The following is a 20,369-nucleotide window of genomic DNA, read 5'->3' on the forward strand; positions in this document are numbered from 1 at the left end:
ACATTGTCCTGAAAATTATGGAAAACTTATGGGAAATGAGGGAGTTCAAGGATTTGCAGCACTTTTTCTGTTATTTATGAAATTGAACTAAAATGGATTTAATATAAATCAACAAATGACATAATTTGTGAGTTGGTGTAAGGCAGAGGTCCCTAAATACCAGGTCGTGACCCAGTATTGGCCATGGAACTGTTAGTAGGTTGTGTACCTGGGTTGTAATAATGGTTTGAGCATCTCATAAAAGTGAATGGCTGTATGTTGAGCTATTTTCAGATACACGGACCAGCCTTCGCTCCTCACGTGCATCAACGAGCCTCGTCCCCCACTACCCTGTCGCCGGTTCACCACTGTTTCTTCCTTGGAGCACTTTTGATAGATTCTAACCAGTTTTGGAGATGCTCGTCTAGACGTCAAAATTTGTCAAACTCGTTTGAATCCTTATGCTCGCCCATTTTTCCTGCTTCTAACATCAACTTTAAGAACAAAATGTTCACTTGCTGCCTAATAAATAAATCCACACACTAACAGGTGCCATGATGAAGAGATCATCAGTGTTCTTCACTTCACCACCCAAGTTTAAAGGATATTAATGCAAGAAGAATTCAGTACTTTTGCCATAAACCAGCAAGCAAAAACTCCTGGCAACACAATTTTGCTTATGTTATTATTGTGATACTAAGGAACTGTCACTGATGGATCCAAATAAAAATGTGCACTGTTTTATTTTTCTGAGCATATATATATATATATTCCTTCCTAAGAACCCTGTTATCACCGGAATCGTTCCTGAATTTGGGCCCAAATCTGGAGGAACCAGGCTGACCATTAAGGGTTCGTTCCTGAACAGCGGAAGCTCGCGGAAGATCACGATCGGCCGTGGCACCTGTGTGTTTCGGAGGTAAGCGAGCGGATTTTTATTTGTATAAACCCTTGATAATCAGAAAGATGATGTATTCTGTCTCACTGGTGGTGTCACCTTCCTGCAGTTCATCAGCCAGCATGCTGACGTGCCAGACTCCACCTCAGGACGTTCTCTCCCAACACAGTGTGCAGGTGCATATCGATGGAGTGACGTTCCAAGCTCCGTCCAACTACACCTACAATGAGGATCCGCTGATCCATAACATCCAGCCCACACGTTCTTTCATCAGGTGTGTTTGACCCTTTACCCATACTCGAGTAAAGGGGTGGGGGGGGGGGGGGGGGGCAAATGGTACATTAGTGCTGAAAATTTGTAGGTTTATAGAAGCAACCAAGATTCCTATGGTTATTTCCAACATAAAGCAACCACCACCATGCTTCACTAAGTGGATGGTTGAAAGTTAAGACTCCAAAAAGGGGGTTATTTTTATCACTTTCTTTTTTTTTTTTTTTTAATCTAGCCCTGTGGTTTTAATCCAGTCATATTAATGCTGGGGATGTGGAAGCTTAGTGTTAAGGCATTAAACCTTAAACCCCAAGCTTCCTCCAGGGCTCCTGAACAAGGCCCTTATCTCCATAGCTGCTCAGATCTATGAATGAGATGAATCAGATAAGTGTGTCAGAAAAAATGTAATGTAATGTCATATATGTAATATTACATTTGCCTCATGAGGTCAGTTTTAAAATGAGGTAAAAGGAAAAGCATGAAAGGATACAGAGCAGAAGGCGGCTGGACATATAAACTGCTGTAAACTAAAAAAAAAAAAATAGTGTGGGTGTTTGGAAGAGATTAAAGAAAAAATCTGGCAAAGCGAAGCTAACCGCGGATGAGCAGATGACAGGTGGACAAATGGCTGCGAAGGAGGCGAGGGTTTATAGGAAAAATACTATCCTGAGAGTGAGAGTGAGGTAAGACAGAGAAAGAAAAAAAATCTCCCAGCATGAATAAAGAGAGCGAGAGATTGAGAAAGAGAATAATTGAGCTATTGAGAAGGTTGTGAATGATTCGGGAGCTTTGGTGGTCGGAAGGCAGGAAGTGCGCATGTACTGTATACAGCAGCAGGTTTGTTAATTCTGTGTGTTTGTGTGTGTGTGTGTGTGTGTGTGTGTGTGTGTGTGTAGTGGAGGCAGCACGGTGATAGCGTCTGGCGTCTACCTTCACTCAGCCATGCAGCCTCAGATGGTCCTCAGCGGTCCTCCGTTCAAAGAGGTTTATGTGGTGAGTCCATTTTACACCATGCCCACATACTATCAAGTTCAAGTCCAGGTGTTAAAGGTATTAATCCCACTGTGAGAAGAAGTAAAGAAAACACACACACACACACACACACACACACACACACATACACAAAGAAAAACCCCGTCAGAGCTGCAAATGCGAAGAGGAAATGTAAAAACCAGAGTTTAGCCTTCATGAAGCAAATTTCCTACCAGTGGTCCTGGACATCATTCACTTCAAGCTCATTCTTATGCTAATCCAAATGTGGCACGTCTCACATTTCCTCACAGTTGACCGAAGTGGAGTCCTGGTTTCTGCTCAGGTTCTGTTGCAGATTTAGTTTTTATTTCGATTTTTAACAATGGACTTTGTCTCAAAGCAGATTCCTTTTGTACAGTGGTACAGTATGAGGAAGAAACATTGAGAGGAACCAGACTTCAAAGTCTTTATCTGGGTGGCACTGAAAGTCCATTAATTACAGTTCCATCATTGTTCAGGTCTTGTGCTCAAATCCAAAATGTCTGTAGACACCTGACTATCAGACTCATCTGTATTTGTTAAACATCTCACTCAGATTTCTTCTTCTTCTTTTCCTGGTTTAATCAGCTCAACTCTTGTAGGAAGACTTTTCTATTCGATTTTAGGGCGTTTTAGGGCTGTTGGGATTAATATTCATTCAACTACAAGACTGATATTGGAGGAGGTCAGTAAGCTTCAGATCCACTTCATCCCAATGGTGTTCGGTGAGGTCAGGGTTTTGTCTAGGACTCCACTCAAACCTTCACATTCACATCCATACCTTCATGGAGCTCACTTTGTGCACAGGAACATTGTTACGTTGGACCAGAGTTTAAGAATCTTGGTTTTGGTGAACGGAAGGTGAACATTTTGAGGAAGAAAGGCAGTATAACTGATAGTCTGGGGTCTTTTGGCTTTAATACGATAAAAACGTTTGAGACTAATGGTGTAACTGGTACTATTTTGACCACGTGCTTTCACACGTCTGCGATTCCATCACGTACAGCAAGTAAGAACAAAGAACAAACGTGAAATTCTGCGTGGAAACTGTGCAAATCTATCACAGAGACGTTTGCCATGACATACATTTGACGCTGCAAGGTGTTTCGAGCGGCACACGGAACGCCAGTGGAAGACGCTAAGGGATCAGGAAGACCTTCGACGAGCTCAACCTCTGGGAATGTCGTAACCTTTCGCCAACTCGTGCATGATGATCGTTTGAGAACGATCCACACAATCTCACTTCCGCACCCAACCTACTCCTGCAGACTTCGCCCTCTTCCCGAAGATGAAGATCCAGCGCTGCTTTGCTGTGCACAGGGACTATTTTGAAGATGATAATTTAGAAATATAGATAAATAAAGTAACCCTCTGTAGAGGTCCCCTGGTGGTCTAGTGGTTAGGATGCGGCGCTCTCACCGCTACAGCCCGGGTTCGATCCCCGGTCAGGGAACCAACCCCAGCCACTCTTAGTGCTGGTCCCAAGCCTGGATAAATGGGGAGGGTTGCATTAGGAAGGGCATCCAGCGTGGAAACGTGCCAAATCAGACGTGCGGATGGTCTGCTGTGACGACCCCTAACGGGAGAAGCCGAAAGAAAGTTTAAAGTAACTCTCTGTAATTAATATCAACATTCTACTGAAAAGGCTCATGACCACAGGTTGCATTGAATCTCCTTATTACTAAACACCTTAATGATGGAACTGTAATGAATGGACATGCAGTGTTGAGGATGAGGACGGGTTCCATTTTGAGTCTGGTTCCTCTCAAGGAGTTTTTTCTGGAAACAGTCGCCACTGACTCTCTCATTAAGGATAAACTCGCAATTACTGTATAATTATCAAGTTAAATTCAATCAAATTCAATGTTATTTGTTACATAGACATTAATACAGAGTACGACATGTAGTGAAATGATTTTTACAACTGTCCGACAAGTAAATAGAAATAGAATATAAAAAATGAGGTATAAAATATAAGTAAATAAAAAATGTAACTGCTTATGTGGTGTATTAAAGTGACATTGACAAGTCCAGGTACAAGGTGCTGTGTTTTCATGGTGCACAAACGTATACGTTCTTTTAAAAATTAAAAATACATTTTTAATAACCGTTTCAAATCTGATTTGCGACGATGTTCATTGTTGAAACTGCTCTACAAATAAACAATAATAAAATCCGAACTTCCGAGTTGAATATTTCTGCTCTTCTTGGTTCCGTCCTCAATACGACGAACGCAGATCAGACAGGTCGTGTTTTTGCATGCAGCAGAAGCCGCTACGTCTTTAACAGTGATTCTGAACGCCTGCTCCAGCTGTTGCACTGTAAATTCCTCACCATTAACAGCATGCGGTCCAATGGAAAAGTGTTTTATTAGGGTTTTTTGTTTTGCTTTTATTGGGGAGGTTTCTTTATGGAAAAAAAGCCTTTTGTCTGAGCCACTTAAGTGAATCTTTCAAGGTTTTGTGCAGAACCGGGTTCCGGGTCTCAAGTTTCCTTCGTGTGGGATTGAGCTTGGTTCTGGATGATCGTTCGCATCCTTGAACAGTATAATAAAAAAAAATTTGTAAGTGATAAAACATGTCGGACCCCAGCGATGTGAACGAGTAGGGGAAAGTCTTCTATATAGAATCTGCAGCAACAATCTCGACTTAATCCAGAGCTCAGCCAGGTCTCGGCTTTCCCACCGACATGAAAGGCGTTTTTACAACCCGCTGCTTGTTGCTAAATGCATCATCAAGAAGAAGGAGAGCATAAAAAACATCTTGCTTTCTTTAGCATGCCGGATTTTCTTATTCATCCTTCCTAGTTTGAGGTCCTGATAGGACAAATCACGCACACTTTTACACATCACTTTGCTCCAGAACCAAAAAAATTAATATTTAGAATAAATTCACATTTACACTTTATATTTCAGTAAACTGAATATAGGATTATGTCACCATTTTTTGAGAGATTTGTTCTGATTACAAGTTGAAATAATAATCTCAAAGCTTTTTCAAGACTATTGAAATCTCACTTTTGTTCTTTTGACTAAATTTCGCAATTCTTTGAGTGTAAAAGCAGCTTCATCAAATTGGGAAAGAATAATAAGAAAATCTCCGACATGTTCATGCAGAACACACTTTTGCAGAAAGACACAAAGGCAAGGAAATACGATTATGGACAAATTTTTGTGGAAACCTGAGAATAAGATTAATGTGCGCTTCATTTTTTCCCCACGTCTAGTCCGCATTTGCTGTTCTAATAATCTCCACAATTTTGGGAAGATGTTCCACTAGATTTTGGGAGATTTGAAAGATTTTTTCATCCACAAGGGTGTTAATAAAATCAAGTACTGATGCAGGTGAGAAAGTGAGGAGGCCTGGGGTTCATCTCAAAGGTGCTCAAGAGGGTTTATATCTGTATAGCAGGAGATTCTCCACTCCAATCCATATAAAGAATATCTTCATGTAGCAGGCTTTGCGCACAGGGATTTTTAGTGTCTCCTAGTTAAAGTGAATTTCTTTCTTTGTGAAAGCATCACATACGGCTGGAAAGGGCAGGTGTGCCAATTCTTTTGTTTATATGGTGTTTTTTTGGCCCAGAATTTGGTCACAGGTTCTCTGGGATTTCCACATGTTCGCTGGATGGGTTGAATTAAGCTCACGGCTGCATCTTTTTTCTGCCTGATGGAAAAGTTTCATTGATGCTGCTATGATTCATCACAGGTTTGATTACAGGTCACAGAAAGCTCAGGATACGGTAATACAAACCAGATCTTTTAGACGACCTCTTTATATGCTGGAGTCAGTTCAATCCTGTTTCATTTGTGTAGCGCTTTACACAATGTCACCAGGTAGGATTACAGAAATATTTAGATTAAAAGTATACATTTAAAATAAATAGACGAACCCGTGTGCGTTTTAATCGTGATGGTGATGGTGAGAGGAAAACAAATCTTACTGAGATGATATGAGGAAGACATTTTGAGGGGAACCAGACTTGAAAGTGAATTTTGGGTAACAGCCAGATATCCATTCATTCTACTTGAGGTTATCATGTGTTCAATCTGACACCATCTACCAAGCCATGGTTGAAGTCGCAGAGATCCGACTTTCCCCCACCCTGATGCTTGATGTGAACACGACCTGAAACCTGCGTCGGCACGGGTTTATTAAATACACAAATAAATATTAGTCTATGTTAGGGATGTGCAGCTCCATAACTGAGGCTGATGCGATCCGATTAGCCAATGATACGATACATTAAAGATCCATATGAAACAGCTACTGTATCAATGGAAAGAAATGCAATTTACCCCATAACGATGCAGTGATACGATTTCCATTCGATTTAACACAATACGCTTCAACTCATTAAGATGCAATAAAAAACAATACACTGCTGTGCAATTCAATATGCTACAGATAGTTCACGCTAATTTCTTTGGTTCAGACAGACAGCAAATCATCAATTATTCTACATAAGTGCCTTCTGACATGACCCTTTCACAAACAAAAGAAAAAGAAGGAAGTCTTCAGGAAGTCACAGCTCTACCTCTGCCATGTTAATCTGTATTCTATGTGACTCTCAGGACACGCCTTGGTCTCTGTAGCGTTGCGATATGTCATAACGCGCTCGAGAAAGTTTAGCGACAAGAAATCGATCTAAATATCAAATATTGGTCACTAATTATAACTCACTTTCCGAGTATATAAAGTATCAGCGCATCTACTGATAATTATATAGAAATAAAATTTTTTTACGGCTGCAAATATATGAAAACCGATGCAATCCCTAGTGTATAGAAATACAATCGTTCTTAATAATGCTGGGCGTGTAACATGAGAGCGCTAGAAAAGCGCTGGTTCATCATCTTGCTAAATCTACAGAGTGTCTGGAACTCATTTGCTGTAGTGCATCCTCATGATGGATCTCACCGAGGTTTGGGTCACAGTCTTGCGCTCGTGTTGTCGTGTCGTAGATAGCGATCTGAGAAGGTGTTGTGAATTCTGTGCTACTCGGTGTGGTTTGAGCGTTTGCTTGCGCCCGCTGTTATAAACTTTCTCATGTAACTCCCTTTGAGGCCGTATATAGAAGCCCTGGGCTTAAACTCGAGACGTCGCAGTATCTGTTTCTTCTTTTGTCTCTTTTCTTTAGCAGCTGTTATTCAACCGCAAATCCTTCAGTGCGACCGAATCCCTTCTACAGATAAATGCCGAGAGAGACTGGAGTTTTCACGCAATCCAGAATATTACATGCAGAACTAAATAAAGAGGGGGTTTGTTTCTATTCAGACACACATGGAGTTTATTTTGTAAAGTGATTAATCAGGGGTGTGTGTGTGTGTGTGTGTGTGTGTGTGTGTAGGCTGTGAGCGTGTTTACCTTCCATCTGTGATTTTGTTTGAAATGACAAAAAAACCTTAAATGACATATTACGTGCAGACAGAGGAGGCGAGTTTCGGTTTCCAATAATATCACATGACAACCAGGTTGTTGCAGGTTTATACGAGGGACGTTCAAGTCAAACCAAGACTTTTAATGTTGCAAGTATAAAAATGGATGCTAGCGTGGTGGAAGTGCACGCAGTAGTCAGTGACTAGCATGTCCTATTAACGATAGGTGGCGCACAAGCCGTGGGCCACTCCAGAGACCGCTAATCAAGATGGCAGACAACAGTGTGGATGCGCTCATGGAAGAGAGTGTGGTGCGGAAGTCTTGTTAGCGACTGCGGACATTTACGCCCGATCCTGGATAATCGGCACATAACCAGACGATTATTTCTGCGCAAACATTTGCATTTTCAAAAAAAGTTACAAAGACAAAAGGTACAGAGACAGCTTTCCACTTTTGACTATTGTGAGAGCTCGAGTTCTAGAAAATTCAACCCCATTCCGACCAATCAGGACTTCGGATTCTGCACTTCTTTAAGTTTAATGATGAATAAATTAATTATACTGTGGTATAAAACCTTGTTTGAGAAGGATATTCCCTGAGAGATGATTGTGATGATTTCAGCGTGCAGCTTGTGCACTTTGTACCTCTATCTGCTCAAGGTCACGTTTGTCTCTTTGGTGTGGTAGATAAATACGCTGCGGCTGTGTTTTTTAACGCACTGCAAATATTTACCGTGGTCTGATCGCCTGTGGGGAGTTCAAACCCTCCCCACTCTAAATCCACTCCACTCCACCTCTCCTCACCCCAGCACACTGAGAAACTTTTTTTCTGAGATCTGGACTGCTGAAATGATGCATTGTGAACTCCATTTTGGAAACTCATCATCAAGTCTGTCTATTTCCATATAATCTTATCATTCATGACCAGAAAACAGGAGCCCAAGTGCAAAACTTCGACACACTCACAGAGTTGGTAGATCAGGGGTTGTGACAATGGACCGGAAGGTCACGAGTTCAAATCTTAGGACCGCCAAGCTGCCACTGCTAGGCCCTTGAGCAAGGACCTTAACCATCGACTGCTCAATTGTCAGTCAAAATACCATAAAGGCATGAGTGGAGATTACATAGTAGGTTAAGGCAGGAACAAGAACTAAACCCGGCGCTACAGGAGCTACCGATCTTTCAGGATGTGTCTGAGAACATGACGACAAAACTGAATTTTCCTTTGAAGCTAAAGTGCCAAAAAGACGACACGATTAAAGCAAACAGCGTGGACAGGAGGCACGATGGACTCGAAACGCTGCCAACGACGGAGGCATCTGCTACGCCCCCAAATCATAACTCATACACGTTACAGACCACAAGTCTCAAAAGGACCCCTCTTAAAGCTCATCCAGCACATGCCAACGCTGCCGATCGACAGCACACGCAAGATGGGATTTCCATCTGGTTCCACTGTACTGCGGCGTTCGCACCATTTTCAAACTTCTCCTAACTTTGCTCGGGTCCCCGGAGACACACTAGCAGGTAGATGAAGAGTTCAAAATGTCAAATCCGAGTGGTTTGTTCAGGAGGGTTTGCTCTGCCAGGACACTTTCAGCTGTAAATGAGGCGTGTAATCCGACAACAGTGCACCTTCGAGCAGGATTTAATAAACACCAGAGTTGAGTTAAGTGCCTCTAGCGACGATTTAAACAGAAACCGCACACATCTGCATTCACGATGCGTTCAGGTTAGCAAGGAGTGGCGGAGTGGGATCTCAGGATGAAATTCCAGCTACGACTGGGGGAAAATATGAACGCCTCTACTGTATATTTAGCTTTTATTACGAACAATTTAGGCAGGGAACCGTTGAGTGGATTTTCCTCCTTAAAAGCGTGAACTTTAAAAACCTACTATTTAGGTATTTGATCTTTTTCTTCTTTCGGCTGCTCTCGGTTGGGGCCGCCGCAGCAGATCGTCCGTCTCCATATTTAGGTATTTGATATTGGTTTTAATTAGCGTTCAATACTTCTGTACCTTCTTGGGTATAATTGCAGCCTGAAACAGAGCTTCTGCTGCACAAATTTACAGGCATGTGTCATCTCCCTCTAAAAACACTGTCTTGCTAAATGTTTGCGGACACCTGGTCATAAGTACGGTATGTGCTTTTTTGGAGCATTCCACATTTAGTGCTGATTTGCCCTTATAATTTCCTCCACTCTTTTTATTTTATTTTTTATTTATGTAGTTTAGTTTCCTACTACCTACATTGGTGAATTCTAGCTAGTCCAAGTTTCAGACAGAACGATAATTTTTCCACAACCTTTAAAACCTTTTTGGGAATACAATCACAAAATGTGTGTGTTCTATTCCCATTGTTGTGAGATTGGACCAGATGTATTGACATTGTTGCTTGTGTTTCAGACCTGCACACAGGGCGAAGACAGACTGACCATAGTGTGCATCACCCCCTCGCTGAAGGGCCTCAACGTTCGTCCTCCGGTCGCCACCAAGATGAAGTTCATACTCGACGGCTTCTCAACGCGGCAGTACGACATGACCTACGTGGAGGACCCGAGGTTCGAGGAGTTTCAGAAGCCCACTTTGACGCCCAGAGGCAGCAAGAGTGTGCTGGAGATTAAAGTATGAGAGCCACTTTTAACAACACTCACTTACACACACACACACACACTTAGAAATGAGTGCTCTTAAAAAAGATCTCAACATAACTGGCAGCTCAGTGAATAAGATGACCAGAAGATCGTAGGTTCAAATCCCAGGACAAAAAGCTGCTACTGCTAAACTGCATAACTGAGAAAACTGAATAAGAGCATCTGCAAATATACATAAATGTAAATTATACACATATGAGCATGAATTTTCTTTTATTTGTATCTCAGACATCATAAATATTACAAACCCAGATTTCAGTCTATTCTTCAGCGCTTCGCTCTGCATGCACGCAAACCACCCTGATTCTTTTAGCACTCGGTGAAGTGGAAGGAAATAATAGCGAGACCAAACAGGAAACGCAGTTCATTTCCTATTGCGGACCAGCTGACCCTCAAACCTGCCTGTTCCCTCCATCTCTCTTATTGTTCGCATCTCCTCAGGCTTCCAGGGTTTGACACATTAATGGTGAACATTAGCAACGGAAACCGGGTGGAAAAAAACGTACATTCGAACAATGACACACGCAGGAGATTTTTCTTGAACTGCCACTCACTGGTTAAGTGCAGCTGTTGAGCTGGTGGTAATGGTGGACCCCTCTCAGTGTGGACCCCAGAATCAAACCAAACACCCCCCAGACATAAAAAAAACCCTGCCCCTCCCCATATACACACACCCACACAACCCCACCGTATACACACACATATACACACACTTATTTCTTACTATGTTTGTGAGGTCATTTAATTGACAATTCAGTAACCAAAACAGCTTCAGTTAGCATAAATAACAACCAATAACATTCAGCATTATTTAGTAAAAGTTATAGTATAGTCACGTTATTTAGCGTTAAAGTATATTTAGCTGATGTCCACGTAACGCTGCCTCTAATTCTCATTGAAATGCTCCCACAGCACTTTAGAACTTAAATGTTTGTTGGTTTCCATGGTGTTGTAGTTCTTTCTTTTGCTAGTTCAAATATAATTCGCTGAATTTAGACTACCAATGATGGCAACACGCAACAGCCAATCAGCTTTCTGAGCGAATTTCTCTCGGCTTGTACCACAGACGTGAAACTGAACTTATTTTTCAGAGATTTAGCGAAAAACTTGCCTAAAAAAATAGAATGTAAATCTCGGTTAAGGTCAGTTGCGAACAACGTATTTGTGCGATTTACCACCCACCCAGATGAGGATGAGGTTCCCTCCTGAGTCTGGTTCCTCTCAAGGTTTCTTTTTCCTTCACCACAGTCTCCACCGACTTGTTCATCAGGGACAAACTTAAACTTATAAAGAACATATTCATTTTTATCACCACGTTATCTGTGTAAAGCTGCATTGTTCATTGTTAAAAGCTCAATACGAATAAACATGAATCTTATTGAACTGAATATATAAATATATATTTATTATTTTCTTTAAAACAAAACCCAACAATTTATTACCAACCAAATCCCCAAAAATAAATCTTCATGTTTACCACACACTCCATGTGTTACCACATATAGCAACTTTCTAACCTGTTTATAAAGACATTTATTCATCCGGAGCTGGAAGTTAGCTTCAAGCTAATACCTGTATATACAGTATACTCAATTCTGTGAGGCGTATCACTGAATAACGATCGGCCATTTTGTTCTCCTTCACAATAAAATTCATTAGGACGATGTTCTTCTATTGTTTTGGAGACATTTATCACACTGCACACGTTTGTGGATCGATCGTGTTTAGTGATAACGTGACCCGGAGCAGGTATTAGTCCTCCAGCAGGGACCTTCGTGCTCGTTCCCATGCAGTTTGCTTGTTTGGCTTGGTGGCGCTCCATGCCAGGGTTTGTCCTTTTGTTCTTTTTTCTTTGTCACTAAATAGAAAATAGAGCTTGACAGCTTAAAGATTGTAAATGGACCAGAAAAGATCAGGAGTGAAGCAGGTCGAATTAGTCGAGCAGCAGATTTCAGATTTCAGCACTCGTTCAGGAAGATTTGGAAAAAAAGCATTAACACGAGTTCTGATCTGCAGCAGGACGTAAAAAAAACAATTTTGGTCCAGAAATCTGTGTGTGTGTGTGTGTGTGTGTGTGTGTGTGTGTGTGTGTGGGATTGTATCGGGTCGTTGGCTGATTGTTAGTGTATGGGAACAGGTGCAGAAGTGAACAGTGTGTCCAATCAGCAAAGCCCAGTCTGTCATGCAAAGAATGTGATCACTCTCTTTATTGCCTTCTGCTCTCTCTCTCTCTCTCTCTCTCTCTCTCTCTCTCTCTCTCTCTCTCTTTCTGTCTGGGTTTTGGAGTCTGACTGAGTTTGTATTTCAGATTGGCAGACTGACTTCAACGCAAATGTTTCCCGCTCTGCATTTCTCCGAGCTCATTTGCATTGCGAACTGTAATTAACACAATTAGCAGCCCACAACTAGGAATTTCCTAGAAAGAGAATAAAATATAAAAAATAATTATTTAATGTTGTTCAGATATAAAAAAGACTCACATCAGTGATATTGAAAATGTATGTTTGTATCTACAGTTCAGACAGTGTTCCAAAAATGGAGCGAGTGCTGCTTTGGGGAAGTGAAGCTCCGTGGTTAGGGCTCTGGGTTACTGGTCAGAAGGTTGCGAGTTGAAACCCTGGTATCGCCAAGCTGCCAACGTTGGGCCCTCGAGCAAGGCCCTTAACCCTTTGTGCTCCTGTGTCATGGCTGACCCTGTGCTCTGACCCCAGCTTCCTGACATCACTGGGATATGAGAAGTAAGAATTTCACTGTGCTCTAATACACGTGACACGTAAAAAAGGACCTTTGGAATAAAAAGAGGAAAACATTTCCGGACATTCATTAATAAAAAAATAATCCAGTGGTGACTGGTGACGAGTCTTCATTTCATCGTAAAATCGTTTCATTGGTTATTGGCACAAACTCGACACTATCACACTGATGAAAGTTTTAGTAAGGAAGGAAGGAAGGAAGGAATAAGAAAAATGAAACGAAAAAAAGAGAAAAACTAAAAGGAAATATAAGAAAAAGAAAGAAAAAAGAAAAGAAAAAGAAAAAGAAGGAATAAAAGATGAAGAAAGAAAGAAAAGGAAAAAGAAAAAGAAAGAAAGGTGGAGAAAAGGAGAAAAAGAAAAATGAAAGAAAAAGAAAAAGAAGATAGAAAAGAAAAACAGAAAGAGGAAAGAAAAACAGGAAGAAAGATAGAGAAGAAAAAGAAAGAAAAAGAAAGAAAAGAGCACAGTGAAACTCTTTTGTCACGTATCCCAGTGATGTTGGATGTTGATGGAAGCGGGACTCAGAGCACAATGACAGCCATATAACAGGAGCACAGAGAGTTAAGGGCCGTGCTCAAGGGCCCCAAGAGTGGCAGCTTGGTGATACCAGGGGCTTAAACCTTCAACCTCATAATCAGTAACCAAGAGCCGTAACCACTGAGCTTCAACCTCCCAAAGATGAAGATAATAACATATACACTTTATATTTATTGTGTTCCACACCGAACAGAAACACTAGTAGGAACAGTGTGGAATAAAAGCCACGTCTTTTCTCTCTGTCTTCTCGTCCAGGTTCCTCGTGTGGACATGGAAGCGGTGAAGGGCGAGGTGTTGCGAGTGTCCAATCGCTCCTGTGAGAGTGTGACTCTGGTGGGAAACACACTGGAGTGCACGGTGCCCTCGGAGCTCCAGGCTGCCAGCAGAGAGCTGGAGGTGGAGGTGAGAGATGATTCCTTCGCTCTGTCTCTCTCCTTCAATAACTGCGCATCGTTATCGCTCGTCAGTCGATTTCACGGGACTCCGAGCTCGATCATATTTCCCGAGCGGGATATTAGATGCTCTTTTTTTTCTTCCTCTTCCATGGGTGAAAACATTGTTGTTTTATGAACCCAGAACGCAACCCTGATAAGACGCCTCGTATTTCCTCTCCATCCATCGTCGCTCTGCGGTTCGGATCCGATACGAGGCCGAGCGACGACTACACGCTCCGTGAGTGTTAGCATGTGCGTGATGTGACACGAGTCTCTCATCAACACGGTGTGGGAAAAACGCACGTCTCGGCTTAAACTCAATAACCGCCTTGACTCTAATCCAATTTCCTGTCCTGCTTCTGTGTGTGTGTTTGTTTTGTGTGTGTGTTTTGAACACTAAATGATTTCTGAGTAAATGAATGCTTCCTTTTCATATGGAGAAGGAAATAAATGATGCTGGACAGAATCAGGGATTTGATTTTCTCCCACTGTGATTGCATGTGATATTAGCTGGAGTAATGAAGCAGTTTCCTGGTGCTGAAGTTTTTTTTTTGCACCATAGCAGTATGTCCTGGTGTTTCAATCCTTTTATACTGCAGCAAAGTCCTAACCAAGCACAACACAATATACTACATGGACAAAAGTTGGTGGACACCTGACCATAAGACCAATAAGGTCACTCTTCTTCTTCTTCTGAGATGATGTTCTTCTAGATTTTGGGTAGATTTGTGCTCAAGGGTGTTAGTAAAGTCAGGTACTGAGGTAGGTAAGAAGGTCTGAAGGCCTGGGGTGCAGTCAGCGTTCTCATAGGGTTTGTGCTCTCCACCATCTCCCAACCCATGGAAAGCATATCTTCATGAAGCTGGCTTTGTGCACAGGAACAGGTTTGAGTCTTCAATTAAAGGGAAGATTTCATGCCACTGCATCCAGAGACGTCCTGTACACGTGTGTGTCTCCAGCTTCTTGGTAACTGGTGAAGAACCACAGCTAGGTGGAAAAGTCAGGTGTCCAAACACTTTTGGCTGTAGAGTGTATGTTTTCCGTTTGTCCACTTGAGATTCTTCTCAATGTGGCACCTCGAAATAGAATTTAAATGAAATGATCACCACCAGATGATCTGAATATATCTATAAAAAAAGAAGAAGATCACCGCAAGGTCAAATTGTTTTTTTTTCCCTTTTCCTTTCTATATGAAGTATATTTAAATGTTTGATCAGCATACCGGCTTTCCATCCTGATCAATGCTGATGGATTCGCACACGATGCAACAATCTTTCTATCCATTTATTTTTACATCATGATGTGGATCTACTGGAGACTGCTTCCTTGAACTGTGGAGCTTCTACAGGATGTTCCTTTAAGTTCCTGTCAACAGAACATGGAATAATGAAATATAAACCCGTAATTTACACCAAGAAGAAGAGGAAGTTTTATAGAGCTGCTTTTGTTTTTTTGAAGATCTTCCTGCGATGTAGCTGAAGCACCGTCAAGGTCACGGTTTCACAAAAGCTACCAGCATCTTCTGAGCAATCAGAGTTGAGGTTTCTTTTGCATAAACATTTTTAAAACGTTGATTGAAGTGGGTTTGAAGTAAAGGGTGTGTTTATATAAACACGCCGAGGCTCTCAAGGGGGCGGGATTTGAGTTTTTTTACCTCTTCTACCTCTTCATCATTTACATATACAACTCAAGGAGTACTTCAGATTCCTCTTCACGCAAAAGTGTGACGTTTCAATGGTCTGCTCGTCTTCCATGACTGGTTGCAGAGACGGATAAAGTACATGAACCATGTAGTAAAAGTAGATCCACTCTGTAAAATATCACCAGTAAAATCCCACCTCATGAAGATTATGGACCTTTGAAGAAGTAGATGCCGAACTCGCAAACATCCCGAACCATCTAGAGACATACCAGTGCCAATTGGATCCCACTGCATGTGTGGAGTTTTGACATTGGATCTCCTGGAGTGTTTAAAGGCTCTGGCATGGAGAAGCTGGTGTTGGATCTGTGATGATCACAAATGTTGAGCTCAGTAGCTCCTAGTTTTATAACCATAAAGACTGTATAAGACTGTAGAAAGAACATCACTTATAATCTTATACTCCAGTACTCATGTTAGTTCTCACTCTCCAGTGTTCTGTATTGTTGAAAGATTTATGATCAAACTCTTGATGTCACCCAGATGAGGATGAGTTCCCCTTTTGAGTCTGGTTCCTCTCAAGGTTTCTTCCTCATAACATCTAAGGGAGTTTTTCCTTGCCACAGTCTCCATGCTGCTCATAAGAGATAAATACACACCATTCACCTTGATTTTGATTTCTGTAAAGCTGCTTTGAGACAATGTCTGTTGTGAAAAGAGCTATAGAAATAAACTTGACTTGACTTGACTTGACTATAAGTTTCCATTTAAACTTTCACTTGAGTAAAAGTACAAATGTTTTTGCCTTCAAATGCACTTAAGTCTCCAAAGTACTGATTTATTATAACTATAATGTTCCTGTTATCATTTTTATCACAATTGTATGTGAAAAGACTCGAATGTGACTCTCAGAACACTAATAGAATGATATTAATGACTCAAACACTGATTGCTAGAACTGGCTGTGATCATATATAATTTAATCTAAATAATAATAATAATAAGAAGAAGAAGAAGAAGAAGAATTTCGGGGGGGATTTTGCAACTTTTTAATGCAGTCACTTCATTCAGGTCTTCTGATCACAAGGTTTTGAGTTCAAATCCCAGCATTTGAAGCTGCCACCATTTGTCCCTTGAGCCGCTCTGGATAAGGGTCCCTGCCCAATTCCATAAATGTAAATGAAAGTTTGTGTGTGTGTGTGTGTTTGCAGTGGATGCAGGCTTCATCCTCGGTCATTCTGGGCCGCGTGATGTTGGCGCAGGAGCAGGACTACAGGCCGCTAATCGCCGGCGTGGTGTGCGTGTCCATCCTGCTGCTCTTACTGCTCGCGCTCTTCGCCTGGATCAAGAGGAAGAAGCACATCGATGGTGCGTATCTGCACGCTTTCTTCTCTGCGTTCTGCAGTTTCGGAGTTTAACGGGAAGACGTTCTGATGAAAGCATGTGTGAGAGTGTGAGAAGTTTCTGGGTAGAGCGATAATGCAGGAGCACATGGGGAAGCGGCCTGTCCTTGTTTTCTGAAAAACACTCTTTCTCTCTATCTGCGTGTAGATTTAGCTGAAGGGATGGTTTGGTATGACGGCCGTGCTCACATTCCGCACTTGGACATGCTGGCAAACGCGAGGAGTGTCAGTCCCACTAACGAATTGGTGTCTCACGAGTCTCTGGACTATAGAACCACTTTGCTTGAGGGTACGTTTTGCTGTCGTTTGCTGCTTCCTGCAAAGAAAAAAAAAAATACCACTTTTTCTTTTGTTGTGCATCATGTTGCTCCAGCAGGGATCCTTTTGAAGCTCAGCAGATACACCTTTATCCTCTTCCCTTCTTTTTTTCCTCCTCCTCGTTGCATGCTCTATTTGCTGTCGTCACTCCAAAAAAAAAAACTCTCTCTTTCAGTCTTTCATCCGTAAAAAAAAAAAAAACAGGTCTCGAGTTTCACCCCTCTCCCTTTTTTGTAATCACCTGACCTCTTAGACATCTCTACTCATTCAGATGACCCCTGTAGTTTAACGCTTTACCCAGCCAGTGATTGACCTCTGGACCTTCTACCCCCCCACCTCCCTCACAGACCAGAGCTTGCCGATGTCTCCGAGCGAGTCGTGTCGTCCTCCTCCGTACGTCCACGCGCACGTGGACCTGTCCTCCATGCTGGGGGCGGAAGGAGACCCGTCTTCTCCCCTCCTGCCCGGTTACGCCCCCGTGGACCTGAGCAGCCTCCACCCAGAGCTGCTGAAAGAGGTGCAGCACGTCGTCATCGCCAGGGAGGACCTGCTCTTACACGTTCACGAGATCATCGGAAGAGGTGAGGCGACACGCCGAAGGTTTCCAACAATCGACCTGCATTCTGCATGCGTTAATCACGATCACGTCAGTCTTCATGGCAATGAAAAGGAGTTTCAGTTTTCTAACTTTAAACCGAAATACAGATTCTAGAAAAACAATACAAGTATGGGATATAAAATACTGTATACACAGTAATTTAAGAAGAAAAACACACACACACACACACACACACACACACACACACACACACACACACACACACACACACACACACACACACACACACACACACACACACACACACACACACACACACACACGTGTTAAAAACAATGAAGGATCGAACAAAACGTAGAAACTTTCTTACACAATTATCATTCGAATAAAAAAATACAAAAATAAATAAAAGAACACCTCAAAAATCACTCATTAGCAGCACATTTGTTTCTTTTCTCTTTGAAATACAGTATGCCTTAAAATAATGTTTTGCATCCCTAAATGTCATTTATTTTAAATAAATTTAAGCAAGCAGTATATATATTTTTATTTGCGCAAAGATCAGGAACCCGAGTGATCATGTCCTGTTTCTCTGAGGTATCAATATGCTGTTGCACACATACAAAAAAAATTAATAAATAAATAATCACCCAAATAATTAAATAAAAAAGCATCCATAAAGCACAAATATTGCCCTAGAGAATGTTTCACGTGTCTAAAACAATGAAGGATGAAACAGAACGTGGAAACTTTTTTCAACAATTATTTGATTTCAAAAAGAAAAATCTCTTTCTTATTAGCAGCTAATTTTTTGCTATTTTCTTTCCAAAATATGTCTTGAAATTATTAAAGGCATTTATTTTTAATAAATGAACGCAAACAATATATTTTTCAGGAACCCGAGCTCATGCCCCTCAATATGTCGTCGCACACGTGCCCAAAAATCAACAAAATTACAAAATATACATCCATAAAGCGCATATATATTGGGGCAGTCCAAAAATGTGTCAAATGGACAAACGATACATTTTCCCCGATTATTTTTATGTCCTATCAAAGAACCGTAATGAAACCCAATGCGCCATGAGTTTTTCTCCAAATATCCGTAAATTACGATTTTCTTTTGCTGTGTTTTTTTGTTGCATTAACACGCTAACAATTTTCCAAGCGATGGTGCTCTAAAACGCGAGCGATGACTGATGCCTGCGGTCTGAAACCCTAGAGCCTGAATGCGTGGTGTAGAAGTTGTGCACTTTCACGCAGGAAGGAGCTTTTAAGAAACTCGAAGCCGTATAAAAACGTGTCGAATCGGGGCGACACTGCAGGACGTCTTAAGGCTAGAATTGCCTCCTCTGGTCATTGCGCTGTAAAGATTGTGAGTGTGTGTGTGTGTGTGTGTGTGTGTGTGTGAGATCAGATTTAACGTAGGGTTCTAGTTCGCATTCTCAGTCTTGCATACAATTCTCTAAAAAACCCCATTGCAATTCCTCGGGGAAAAGCCCAGCTCTGTGTTTATACATGTGTGTGTGTGTGTGTGTAAGTTTTAGTACAGTGTAAGTGTGTGGGGGAGGAGGAGGGGTGCTTTCTGTGGTGATTTGTTCCCGTTTTAAATTCCCGTCTCATTGTTGGGCTGTCTCGCGGCTCCGTGTGGTAATCTGACTCGGCTGCCATCTGGGGGGACGTGATAGCAGCTCCGAGGGGAGATTACACTTCTCTACACACCATTATTTTACCTCAAACGCACCCCAACCCTCGAAACAGCACACCACAAAAACCACCTTGCTCCACGCCTGCTCATGTTGGATGGACACGGAGAATGCTACTGTCTTTCTGCTGGGACACCTGATCTGGAATCCTGACTTTTCCCTCCAGATGTGGTTCTTCTGCAAACTTCTACCATATTATTGGAAGCTGTGGTATGAAGTTTTTGCTGAACTAGGAGATCCGAACCTGTTGCAAATGAAGATACACGTCATGCCAAAAGTATGCAGATGTTTTGTGAAGATTTGTGGAGATTCATTTATTCAGCCACAAGGGTGTTATTAAAATCAGATACTGATGAAGGTGAGATGAAGTGAGGAGGCCTGGGGTGCAGTCAGTGTGAACATTTCTTCCCAGAGGTCTTCAATAGGGTTGGAGTTTTATAGCTGGAGATCTTCCATTCCAACCCATGTTAATCATACACTATATGGACAACACTATTGGGACACCTAACCTTTTCTGCAATATGTGGTTCTTCTCCAAACTGTTACCACAAAATTGAAGGCACACAATTGTACAGGACGTCTTTGGATGTGGAATAAAAAAAATTGTGTTAACTTGAACTAGAAGATCCAAACCTGTTCACCAGCATGGCAGTGCCCCTGTGCACGAAGCCAGCTTCATGAAGATCTGCTTTTCATGGGTTTGAGTGGAAGATCTCCTGCTATAGAGCTATAACACTATTTAAACACCTTTGGTATGACTGTGAACACTGACTGCACCCCAGGGCTCCTCACTTCATCTCACCTACATCACTACCTGACTTTATTAAC

At 41.8% G+C, this 20,369-nt stretch overlaps 1 protein-coding gene across 2 annotated transcripts in view; it reads left to right on the top strand.

The window, feature by feature from the left end:
• Positions 1-20,369, top strand: part of met (MET proto-oncogene, receptor tyrosine kinase) — a 63,078-nt gene that overhangs the window by 30,704 nt on the left and 12,005 nt on the right. Inside the window, exons 8-15 of one of the 2 annotated variants that reach the window (XM_046849611.1) lie at positions 762-898; positions 987-1,151; positions 2,044-2,140; positions 9,942-10,160; positions 13,738-13,884; positions 16,767-16,923; positions 17,107-17,247; positions 17,624-17,857. In XM_046849611.1, coding sequence (XP_046705567.1) covers positions 762-898; positions 987-1,151; positions 2,044-2,140; positions 9,942-10,160; positions 13,738-13,884; positions 16,767-16,923; positions 17,107-17,247; positions 17,624-17,857 — 1,297 coding nt within the window. The remainder of the gene's footprint in view (positions 1-761; positions 899-986; positions 1,152-2,043; positions 2,141-9,941; positions 10,161-13,737; positions 13,885-16,766; positions 16,924-17,106; positions 17,248-17,623; positions 17,858-20,369) is intronic. The other variant, XM_046849613.1, reaches the window with a different exon arrangement.

The sequence above is a fragment of the Silurus meridionalis genome, chromosome 5 (assembly GCF_014805685.1).
Source record: "Silurus meridionalis isolate SWU-2019-XX chromosome 5, ASM1480568v1, whole genome shotgun sequence".
NCBI classification, from domain to species: Eukaryota; Metazoa; Chordata; class Actinopteri; order Siluriformes; family Siluridae; genus Silurus; species Silurus meridionalis.